This window comes from Ranitomeya variabilis, chromosome 1, assembly GCF_051348905.1.
Source record: "Ranitomeya variabilis isolate aRanVar5 chromosome 1, aRanVar5.hap1, whole genome shotgun sequence".
Classification (NCBI taxonomy): Eukaryota; Metazoa; Chordata; class Amphibia; order Anura; family Dendrobatidae; genus Ranitomeya; species Ranitomeya variabilis.
In genome coordinates, this window is record NC_135232.1 from 310,823,058 (window position 1) to 310,835,883 (window position 12,826).

General features: G+C 43.3%; 1 protein-coding gene across 1 annotated transcript in view; it reads left to right on the forward strand.

Annotated features, from left to right (window-relative positions):
- Positions 1-11,505, forward strand: part of GAS2L1 (growth arrest specific 2 like 1) — a 31,899-nt gene extending 20,394 nt beyond the window's left edge. The window contains exon 6 of the mRNA XM_077296787.1: positions 7,944-11,505. Coding sequence (XP_077152902.1) covers positions 7,944-8,994 — 1,051 coding nt within the window. The 3' untranslated portion in view covers positions 8,995-11,505. The remainder of the gene's footprint in view (positions 1-7,943) is intronic.
- Positions 11,506-12,826: the final 1,321 nt, after the last annotated feature.

Consider the following 12,826-nt stretch of genomic DNA (forward strand, 5'->3'; position numbering starts at 1 on the left):
CAAAATCTTGAGGCCTTGGGGGAAAAAATAACCTTGAGACCGGTAACTCTTGAATCCCTAAAGTGGTGGCTGGACAGAGAATTTATTGGCAGGGGTTCCCTGGGTAACAGATATATCCCGGGTGATAACTACGGATGCCAGCCCCTCAGGGTGGGGGGCACACATGGATGACATGGTGGTTCAGGGACAGTGGGAACCATACACAACGTCTTCATCCAATCAAAGGGAATTATTGGCGATTGAGTTAGCAGTTAAAAAACTCCTCATATATCTGCAGGGACACCAGGTGGCAGTAGCCTATATAACTCATCAAGGTGGAACACGTTCCGAGACTTGATGTAGGTCACAGATCGCCTGTTCCAAACAGCAGAGACGAAATTTCAATCTTTGACTGCTCTTCACATCAAAGGGAAGGAAAACGTAAAAGCAGACTTTCTCAACCGCAATATGCTAAGACAAGGGGAATGGTCTCTAAATGGAGACGTCTTCAATCAGATTGTTCGCCGATGGGGTCGGCCAGTGGTGGACCTATTTGCTACAAAGAGACAACAAAAAAGTAAAAATATTTTGTTCGTAGAATCCCAGGGAGAATCCGCTGGCGGTGGATACATTCCTCATAAAATGGGATTTTCCTCTGGCTTACGCCTTCCCACCGTTGAACCTGTTACCTCTAGTGGTGAGAAAAATCAGGGAAGATCGTGCGAAGGTCATTCTGATTGCTCCTTTCTGGCCCAGGAGAACCTGGTTTGCATGGCTCAGGACAATGTCGGTAGGCGATCCCTGGGTACTACCAGATATCCCGAATTTGCTTTTCCAGGGACCGATATGCCATCCACAAGTGAAGGGACTCCATTTAACGGCTTGGAGTTTGAGCGGTCGTTATTAAATGATAAAGGCTTCTCCCCAAACTTGGTAGATACTCTTCTAAAAAGTAGAAAGCAGATAACAAAAATCTACTCTAGAACCTGGAGAAAGTTCTTAGCCTTCTCAGATTTTAACATCAAATATAGGGTACCGATACGCCAAATATTAGAATTTCTGCAGAGGGGGTTATAATTAAATCTCTCTACAAGTACACAGAGATTACAGGTATCAGCCCTTGGTGCTCTGTTCTCTTGTAATATTGCCAATAATTATTGGGTATGAAGATTCATTAAGGCAGTTGGTAGAGCTAAAACAAAACGGTACCATGGGACCTAAATCTAGTCCTTTCATCTCTAACAAAAGACCCCTTTGAGCTCCTACATGAAGCCTTAATCAAAATGCTATCCCTTAAAACAGCTTTTCTGGTAGCTATAACATCGGCGCGCAGAATAGGAGACATCCAGGCGCTTTCCAGACTTCCCCCGTATACGGAATTCTTAGGCCATGTTCACACGCTGCGGTTTTTACCGCGGAACCGCCGCAATTTTGATGCTGCGGGTCCGCAGCAGTTTCCATAGCGTTTACATTAACATGTAAACCCTATGCAAACCGCAGTGCACATGCTGCGGGAAAAACCGCGCAGAAACGCAGCGGTTTACAACCCGCAGCATGTCACTTCTTTGTGCAGAATCGCTGCGATTCTGCACCCATAGGAATGCATTGAACCGCTTACTTCCCGCATGGGGCTGTGCCCACGTTGCGGGAAGTAAGCGGATAATGTGCGGGTGGTACCCGGGGTGGAGGAGAGGAGACTCTCCTCCAGGCCCTGGGAACCATAAAATAGTGTAAAAAAAAAGAATTAAAATAAAAAATGAAGCTATACTCACCTCTCAGCGCTGCCCGCGGCCGTCCGGTCTCAGTTGCTGTGCCGAACAGGACCTGTGGTGACGTCGCGGTCACATGACCGTGATGACGCCGCGGTCACATGACCGTGACGTCACGAAGGTCCTTGTCGGCACAGCCGCTTGCAGCGCCGGGGAGATCGCGACGTCAGAGGGTGAGTATAGCCAATTTTTATTATTTTTTACATTACTATTGATGCTGCATATTGCTGCATATGCAGCATCAATAGTACAGCAGTAATCCCGCAGCGGAAACCGCGGAACAAACCGCGATAAATCTGCAGGGATAACCACAGCGGTTTTGCCCTGCAGATTTTCAATTCCGCTGTGGGATTAACCCGCAGAGGAACCCGCAGCGTGTGAACATGGCCTTACAGGATAGAGTTATCCTCAGGCCGGACCCAGCTTACTTGCCAAGAGTAGCATCCCAATTTCACAGGTCACATGAGATAGTTCTACCATCTTTTATCCCCAATCCTTCTAACCCTAAAGAAAAAGAACTCCATACACTAGATGTTAGGAGATGCCTTCTACAATATATCTCTGTCACTAATGACTGGAAGAAAGATAATGTGCTATTCTTATCTTTCCAAGGTCCTAGGAAAGGGGTTAGGGTATGTGCACACGTCAGGATTTCTTGCAGAAATTTCCTGAAGAAAACCGGACATTTTCTGCAAGAAATCCGCATTTTTTTTAATTATTTTTTTTGCGGTTTTTTTTTCCCGTTTTTTTCGCTTTTTTTTTTCAGCATTTTGCAAGCGAAATTAGCTTGCAGAATGCTAAAGTTTGGAAAACTGACTGACAGGTTGGTCACACTTGTCAAACATAGTGTTTGACAAGTGTGACCAAGTTTTTACTATAGATGCTGCTTATGAAGCATCAATAGTAAAAGATAGAATGTTTAAAAATAATTAAAAAAAATGGTTATACTCACCTGCAGACAGCCGATCTCTTCAGCGGCGTCCGTTCCTATAGATGGTGTGTGTGTGCAGGACCTTCGATGACGTCGCGGTCACGTGAGCGGTCACATGAGCGGTCTCGCGACTAATCACAAGACCGCGACGTCATCACAGGTCCTTCACACACACCATCTATAGGAACGGAAGCGACAGCATGCACCGCTGAGAGGCGGGAAGACTCCGGGGCCATCGAAGGTGAGTATATCACTATTTTTTATTTTAATTCTTTTTTTTTTTTTTACCAATTATATGGTGCCCAGTCCGTGGAGGAGAGTCTTCTCTCCTCCACCCAGGGAACCAACCGCACATGATCTGCTTACTTCCCGCATGGTGGGCACAGCCACATGCGGAAAGTAAGTAGATCAATGCATTCCTAGGTGTGCGGAATCCCCGCAATTCCGCAAATTTAATGAACATGTTGCTTTTTTTCCACGATGCGATTTTTTCGCAGAAAAAAATGCAACATTTGCACAAGAAATGCGGAATCCACTGTAAATAATAGGAGGCATATGTAAGCGTTTTTTTCGCGTTTTTATCACGTTTTTATAGCAAAAAAACGCGAAAAATACTGAACGTGTGCACATGGCTTTAGAGCATCAAAATACATACTAGCTAAATGGATTAGGGAGGCTATCTCTCTGGCTTACACAGCAGGTGGAGGTCCGGCTCCGCAGAATCTGAGGGCGCATTCCATCCGAGCCATGGCATCATCCTGGGCGGAAAGGTCTGGAGTATCAATCGACCAGATATGTAAGGCGGCCACATGGTCTTCCCCATCCACCTTTTTTAAACACTATCGGTTGGATTTAGGGTTCTCCTCAGATCTCACCTTCGGGTTAAGGGTGCTGCAGGCTATAGTCCCTCCCTAAGGTGGTTTACATCTCTGTAAATCTCTTGTGGTGCTGTCATGGGAGTCCGAATAAAGCATTAAGCTACTTACCGGTAGCGGCATTTTTCGGAGGCCCATGACAGCACCCTTAGTTCCCTCCCTATTCACGTGAGGGTTGCACTTCCTTAAAGTGTTAAAAAAAAAAAAAAATTCTCACATGTGATATCTGGATTGTTGCTTTATTAAAGATATTTTATTTGATTGCATATAATGTTTGTGTATGCTTGTCATTAACTGCGGTAGTCCTCTCGGGCTCTGTAATACAACTGATACGTGGGAGAGGTGCCACCCTTTTGTATCTGTTGGTTTCCTGTTCCTAAGGGCGGATCCTCTCTCTCGTGGTGCTGTCATGGGCCTCTGGAAAATGCAGCTACCGGTAAGTAGCTTAATGCTTTCATTCTATGGATGAAGGATTCAGATTATTTCTGGGATTGCGGTGACACATCGCGCTCAGAGGCGGGATACCTGCACTGATCTCGCTATCCATGAACTAGTCGTGAAAGACGCCGTACATTTGTCCTTATAGTAGCCTTTTTATACCAGGATGAGACTGTTTACTCTGTAAAGCTACACCTTTTTAGTGATCCTAAAGCAAATATCCCGCAATTTTGAAGTATAAATACCTAAGGTGTATTCTGAATAATGCCGGATTCTCTAAAGGAACTGCCTTGTAAACAGCCTGATGAGTTAACAAAGGATGTTGTGTCTCCTCGCTTCACTTGTAAATCAGCTGACTTCACCCAGCAAGGTCACTGAGGCTCTGAGATCACAAGCTGCCTCATCCTGTCATTATGTTTAGCATTTCATTGATTGAAAGGAGCGTACCGTAAACTGTATAAAGGGGCAGTAAATAGTCGTTCTGTATTGTGCCAGCTCTGCCATAGTCATCGACACTCATATGCGAGAAGACACCTCTGCCGTTGGGAGTTTTCTTTAATTATTAAGTAGCAAAGTATTTCTTTAATGAGAAATTAAAATTACTACTAGTGGACAAACCCTGATTAATCAAATCGAGGCAGACTCGCCAAAACCTTGTCAATTGACAAATGCACTAGCAGGTGCAGCAGGCCCCCACTGATAAAGGCTGGAGCAGCAAGCTACTGATGAGAACAACCACCCACTCGCCGAAATAATGGAGGGGTGGCTGCCTAGTAGCAAAAATGCACACAGGTAAGGCTTGCATAAGACACAATTCACACAGATAGGGGTGATGCACAGTGTCTGGACAACCTATTGATCACGCCCATAGTATTAGCAGGCGGGCCGTCCAGCACTATATATAAATGCACCACACAAAAACCAAGCCAGCATAAAGGGGCCCTGCCGCACCCTGCAAATAATGATAAAAAGTGCAATAAAAAGATGAAAAAATTAATGCATATAATACATTAAATGAGGTATTGGTTTCAATTTTGGCCAATATGGATAAGCTTGGTTTTTGTGTGGTGCATTTATATATAGTGCTGGACGGCCCGCCTGCTAATACTATGGGCGTGATCAATAGGTTGTCCAGACACTGTGCATCACCCCTACCTGTGTGAACAGGGTCTTATGCAAGCCTTACCTGTGTGCATTTTTGCTACTAGGCAGCCACCCCTCCATTATTTAGGCGAGTGGGTGGTTGTTCTCACCAGTAGTTTGCACCTGTGCTGCTCCAGCCTTTATCAGTGGGGGCCTGCTGCACCCTGCTAGTGCATTTGTCATTTGGCAAGGTTTTGGCGAGTCTGCTTTTCATGATGTGTTTTTTTGAGTTTCTCTACCTTAGCTGTTTTAACCAAATCGAGGCCCAGTAGAAAAAACAACGTACATTCTCCTCCCGCAGTGGGGTCATTCAACGATGCCGACTCTTCTGTTCTCAGTGGAAAATGTGACATTATTGCGTCATGTGACCGTTGCAGCCAATCAACAGCAGCTAATTAGCTGCAGCCTTTACTATTTTGATGGAGCGGATAGAATATCGATTGGCTGCAGCAGTTACGTGACACAACATCATAACACCTGCTGGGAACAGCATGCGCCGACATCGCTGGAACAGTGCCGCTGCGGGAGGTGAGTGTACATGGTTTTTATTTACTATGCGGTCCTGAATTGATTGAAGCAGTGAACAACCCCTTTAAGTAAGATGGCTGCCCCTTTAATTGTAGTTGTAAATACAATCACAAAATTGTACAAATTAAAAACTTCTGTTTCACTAGCTTTATGTGATATATTTCCTTCTAAGCCATTTGAAGTTGTCAGCAATAAAATCTACTTGGTTAGCTGTAATTATTTATTTTGTGAGGACTTTTCTGTGTTTTAGGATTAGTGGTCGTACAAGTTCTTTCAAGTAATAGTAATGAATACATGGTATATCTTACATTAATTATATTTACTGTTTCCTTTCTATTGTATACAGTAAAATTCCTTTAATCCAGACGAAAGGAACATGACAAGTGATTTAAAATGGGCTTTAAAGATCCCTTTCCTTATACTATTCTTAGGCATGTGTCTGTACAAATTGGGGTCCGTCACTCCAGACTATTGTTAGCCAGAAGTGAACTTTCCCACCTCCATTCTGTGGCTCCATCAAGTCAGAGCTGTCAGTCAAAGAGGTGGAGGGGGAAAGATGGATGGAAAACAAGCAGATGGGAAGGTGTATATAAATGATTGGCCATGACACTGAGCGCCTCTTGGTTTGAACAGTCATTTTGTGCTGACAGTTAGTGATGAGCGAGTGTACTTGTTGCTCGGGTTTTCCCGAGCACGCTCAGGTGGTCTCCGAGTATTTGTGAGTGCTCGGAGATTTAGTTTTGGTCGCCCGCAGCTGCATGATTGCGGCTGCTAGAAAGCTTGTATACATGTGGGGGTTCCCTAGCAACCTGGAAACCCCCACATGTACTCAGGCTGGCCAGCAGATGTAAATCATGCAGCTGCGGGTGACCAAAACTAAATCTCCGAGCACTCACAAATACTCGGAGACCACCCGAGCATGCGAGGGAAAACCCGAGCAACAAGTATACTCGCTCATCACTACTGACAGTCCCTTTAAATGTACATTGATTTTAATACTTGCCTTAAGGAGTCCTGATCATAGGAGTATCTTTTGGCTGTGAGACTCTTTGCAATCGGCGCCCTTTAAAGGGGTTTTCCAGCCCTTATAATACACACCAACTGCCACATCAAATGATTATGGTACCAAGGTATATTTGCGGTCTAAAAAATAGAATTTTGTTTTAAACGATCTTGTGCCTGTAGCAAATCTTAACGGGAATCTATCAGCACAAAATGACTGTTCTAGCCATGCACATGTACTCAATGCATCTTCTCACCTACTTGTTTTCCATCTATCTCTGCCCTCCTCTGGCTCTTGTGAAGTCATAGCTGTCAATCAAGGAAGAGGAAAGGAGAAATGGAAATAAAGTAGGTGGGGAAAGTGCACTGAACTGTTTGGCCATAGCAAGGGATGCACAGAATGCCTGTGCTTGGTTTGTGCAGTCATTTCTGTATATCTTTATTAATTTGTCAGCACTCTTCTCAAAATTATTTTTTTTTCCTACATGGTCATATTTTGCCAGTCTTCTCCGGTTTTATAATTAAAAACAAATCCGAACTTGTCAGTCTACGTGATGCTGATTGAAGGAATTTAGCTGTACCTATGCGTCTTATTTAAAGGGGTTGTTCACTACTCTGGCAACGCCTTCTTAATCACCATATTACCCCCAAGTAAAATACCTATTCTCGCCTGCATAGCCATTTTAGCAGTGTTGGCACTGGATCCATCAGTCACGCAATACTTGCAGCCATTCCTCGGCCAATTCACTGTCCCCTACTTCAGAGGTAACTGACTTCAGGAGGAAATGAGCTGCTGCTGTTTGCTCTCTTCCTCCTCCGGATGTCTGATTTGTGTGAAGGACCCCAGAATGAAGCAGCCACTGATTGGCCTCAGGGATTGTGTGACTGGGAGATCCAGCACTGGCACCACTGAAATGGCAACGGAGGCGAGAATAGGTGTTATTTTACTTGGGAGGGAAATATAGTGATTGGAAGGAGTTGTCAAAGTAGTGCACAACCCCTTTAAGGATGGTGCTGTATGTGACTGAGCGTGACACTGCATGCTGATAAACATATTTAATTGTTTGTGTTACACAATAATTAAAGTTTGTTTATTTCTGTTTTGTGTATATGCTATTACTTCAGTATTGCGATTGCTATACTTTTGACTAATGGTCTTCTCAATGATGACACATTCCTTCGTTTCTTACTTTCCTTCATTTCTTACATTCCTTTTGATATTATGCAGAGTTTTACATTGTCTTATCCTATGATTATTATCCTTCCCTTCTGTTTTAGGCCTCCTCGCCCACGGCGGTATTCTGGTGACAGTGACTCTTCTGCATCCTCTGTTCAGAGCGCCCCTGGTGGTAGAAAATCATTTGATATATTGAGACCTGGACTTCGCTCTTCTATAACACGCAGTCAGTCTCAGGACAGAGGTCCTATGCCAAGGCGATCTCAGGCAACCCAGCCTGTCATGCCTGAACGTGGCAGAATTCAAGGTCCGAATGGTCCTTCTAGTCGACGGGCCCGAAGTCAAGGACCTCCAGCTAACAAGAAAGCTGTTTTGCTTATTACGCGGGACAAGGATGGACAACATTCATATACAACTCCTGTGACCTCCAAGCCCCCAAACAATCGCATTCATACGGAGCCTCCAAAATCTCATGCTCAGAGGCAGATAGGATATGCACCTTTAGATGTTCGCCAGGAGCAACAGCTTTATCGTAGTCTTGAGAAAGAATTCTTGGAAAATTCACGACTTCTGGGTTCATCTGAACACCCTGGGGGAACACAAGGGGCTTCTCTGTTACTTAGTCCCCCTTCCAGCGAGCCAGCTGCTTTTGACTCTGCATACTGTTCCTCTAGTTCCTCTTCGTCCTCTCTCAACTTCTACATCTCTGGAGGACCAAGAGAGCAGAATACAGATGGGAATATTGCAACGGTTCCTGCATCTACATGGAGAAGACTTCCAGCCTTGTCCAGCTCTTCCGATGATAGTTCCTGCCCACCTGCTGCTGAAGACCTCCAGGAGGAGGCTGAGCAAGAAGAGGCCTCTGTAATCCCTGAGGGAGATGCAGGGTCCGGTGAAGTGGTGTTAAGACCCAAGAAAACATTAAAACGACCAGACCGAATCCCTTCTATCTATAAACTTAAACTACGGCCTAAGATCCGGCCACGAGCAGATAACCAACCAGATAAGTCACCGTCACGCATTCCCACGCCTCTGACCTACAGAACCTCAAGTTCTCCACCTAAATCGGCACCTACCAGGCGTTCTTGGAGATCTCTGCAAGCTGTTTTCTTCTCAGACTCTGGAGTACAAGCGGATAATCCGTGTGGGTGAGCCGGATAGGAGGGTGGATTACCATTATCCTGTTTCATCGATGCTTTAGTAGGGAGTTAGTCCTAGACTTCTCCTTAAAATAAGCATGCCATGTCATAAAGCCATATCTAGGATGGCGTTTCACTCTGCACTTGATTGGCAGTACAATCAGATTTGTACCCCCCGCCCCCAGGTTACACTATATAATATTGCAGCATGTGCATTTTCAGGTGGCCGCTATATAGCAATACTGAGCAATTGCACGGTAGGGAAATGGTGTGAAGCCTAACATTAGAATTACAATTTACTGCCAGGAGGCAGAAGTTTATTACATTCATATTTTTATGTTTTAGATATTTACATACTTTTTTTTTTATGATCCTGTTGAATTTGTTATCCCTAAAAACGGTTTAAAAAGTGACAGGACAGGTTTTTCTATGTTGGAATTACCATGTTTGCTATTTAATTCTGTTAATTTCAGGTGTGGTACAGTACCAATATTATAAATAGGGACCACAATCACTACTATCCCCAATTTCCTTCTCAGGACACTACAGTATTTGGCAGTTTTGCACATGTCAAATCCACATTTGAGATAAAAATCTATGGATTTGTTGCAGAAATTTCCATGTGAGAACCTGTTCCATTCATCTAAATAGGGTTTATTCTGTGGCAAACACTTGACTGGATGGTTACAGATATCTCTGCCACAAATCTGCCTTGTGAACATAGCCTTATGGTTTCTCTCAGAGGAGAAGACCCTTTTTGTAGTTCCATAGATTATTATTTTTTTTTTTTTTTTTCTCTTTTACTAATCTACTAAATGACCTGCTCAAATGTTTATAGTTTTCTTGTTTCTTAAACATATATTTTTCTGATGGTCTTTTAATGCTACAGTAAGAACAAGTGAATTTCCCACAGGAAATGATCGGCATATATACATACAGGCCCTCATGTACAGAAGTGTTATTGTTGTCCATAGCAAACAATTGGATCAAATCTTTCATTTCCTTTTTACTATGAATTTTATTGTTTTTAACTTTTTTTTTTCTTTTATTACAACAAAAATAAGTTCTCTCTTTTAAAGCCCTTCCCCATTTCTTTCTTTCTTCCATTTCTCAACCAGCCTCTGATTTTGTTGCGAGGAGGCATCATGGATTAATACTGGCGTGTAATACATCAATCTTGTTAAATTGGTACCGAAGGGTGCTTTCACACTATAGTTTGTCCCACAATTCTCCGCAAAATGGGATTTGGGCCATTGACTATAACTGTGCCAACAAAGTCAACATGTGCTGACGTGCATCATTTTCTGGAGTGTACGCCTGCTGGAGAAGAACACTCAGATGCAGTCTATGTTTGGGTGTCCTCCTTCAGTAGGCATTTACACCCCAAAATGATGCACGACAGAGCACATGTTGTTTCTGTCTGCACAATCAGTCAATGGCCCGTCGGCAAACATGCTCGAATCCTGTTTTTCGGTGAGTTTGGACATGAGCCCCGATTGGGGCTGCTGAGTATAGGGATGGAAGCAATGTGAAAGGGGCATAAGGGTCCATTTACACTGACAAACATCAAAAAATGGCCGTCGAACAACTGTTTTACTGATCGGTGGTCGTTTAATACTCTGTTTACCCAGGCCAACCCGGCTTTAGCGTACTCAACAATCAGTAATAGATCATTAAGTATATATATATATAGCCATTGTTCTTATCAGTACAAGTCTGTTTACACAGAACGATGTGGTCCTGAGAATAATGATCCTTTGTGGAACACAAAAAATCATTTCACCTACCGAACGAACATTTTGCTTGGTTTTTGGGTGATCGGCAAAAGTTTGTGAATGAGCAGTCTTAGAAAATGTAAATACACCTGAAGAATTCTGTATTCTGGTTTCTGCAAATGTAAATTATTCTGTGTAATCCTCCTTTTATCTCAAAACAAAGAACAGGTTCTAGGGCTAATCAGTGACGTGTGTGTAGTGTGACATTGAGATCGCAGTGTTGCATTTCATCGAATAATTTTCTATCTTGTAGCATTGCGACCCTCCACGACTGCAGGAGAGGAAAGATTTGTGACGGTCACCAAGTTGTGCACAACTTGCCGAGACTTGTCTGTCAACAGCTGTCGCTTGATGCACACTGTACTGCCCAGCCTTTATATTGATGACCTATTATAAGTTCACTCTTACAAATTCACCATTTCCCTACGTCTCTGATTTTTCAACTGGCCTTAATAATAGAGGCATTGTAGGAAATGTTACTATTCATTATACAGTACTAAGTTTATTTGCTGAAACCAAAATACACCCTTATGCAGTTTTTAGTCAGCTGACTCCTGCTGGTGACGAGTGTCTGATCTGGCACTGAGCTGGAGAGTCCACAGGCACGGACAGACACAAGTTATCCTATTTTGTGTCCTGTTTTTTTTGGCTAGTATTGGCCTTCAAAGCCTTGATCATTTATTTTGACCAATAGAACAAATTAAATGGGTTTACTGGTATCAAACATACACTGTCCCAAACTGCAGTTTGTTTAACAAAAAAAAAGATGGGATTTCTGTAACTAGAAAACTGTAAGATAATTTCAAGGGTTGACTGGTTGCTGAGATCTGACATCTGTGTAGTCTTTGCCAAGAAAGCTTTTTCCTTGTTCCTCTGACAGTTTAGTATTAAAGATGGGGCAGATTTTTTACTTTAGGAAATGCCGGTCTGTATGAACATCATTTATTTTAATGCTATTAAATACCATTACGCTAGTGGGATGTGTGCTCACCATATCTTTTTCAACTGGGTGGGCTCTGTAACCCTCCTGAAAAGCACTATATAGACATGAAGAGAATGAACATATGCATTGCAATGTAGAAACTATTTGCTGTACATATGTCCAGTCTTGTCAGCTGCTGTTAACCGCTTAACTTTTGCAAAGAACTGTTGAAATAAGTGACCTGACCATTAAAGCATACGTATGTGTGTATGTATGTATGTATATATATATATATCTAATATATAAAGCTGAATGTGTGTGTGTGTGTATGTATGTATGTATGTATGTATGTATGTCCGGGATTGGCATCTGAACCGTAGCAGCTACAGCCACAAAATTTTGCACAGTCACACGTCTGGACCCCGAGAGCGTCATAGGCTATGTTGTGAGGTGAAATTTTAACCCCGCGCTTTCCAATTCACCAAACAATTTTGCCCCTATCTACATAATGGGGAAAAAGTGAAAGGAAAAGTGTTGGAGGCGTCGCAGCTACAGGCACAAAATTTTGCACAGTCACACGTCTGGACCCTGAGAGCGTCAAAGCTATATTGTGAGGTGAAATTTTAACCCCGCGCTTTCCAAGTCACCAAACAATTTTGCCCCTATCTACATAATGGGGAAAAAATGAAAGGAAAAGTGTTGGAGGCAAATTAACAGCTGCCAGATGTGAACAAGGGGGACTTAAAGAATGACAGCGATGGCACCAAAGAGTATATACTGTACAGTTGCTAAGGTGGGGCCCCAACATGGGATAATCACACCACCACGGGGATATGAACACACACACAAAATGCGCCACACACTACCACGTGCTCGAACACATATACCACCCTCAGTGCACATTTCACCACACATACACCAACCTCGCCACATAAAAGTAGAAACACAAAAGTCGCCGCTCAAAACTCGCCACGCGCAAAACTCTCCACATGCAAAACTCGCCACACGTGCAAAACTCGCCACACGCAAAACTTGCACACGCAGAAAAATTGCCACACGCAGAAAAATTGCCACATGCACAAAAGTTGCAACACATGCAAAAGTTGCCTCACACAAAACTTGCACATACTCAAAAGGCACCACACATA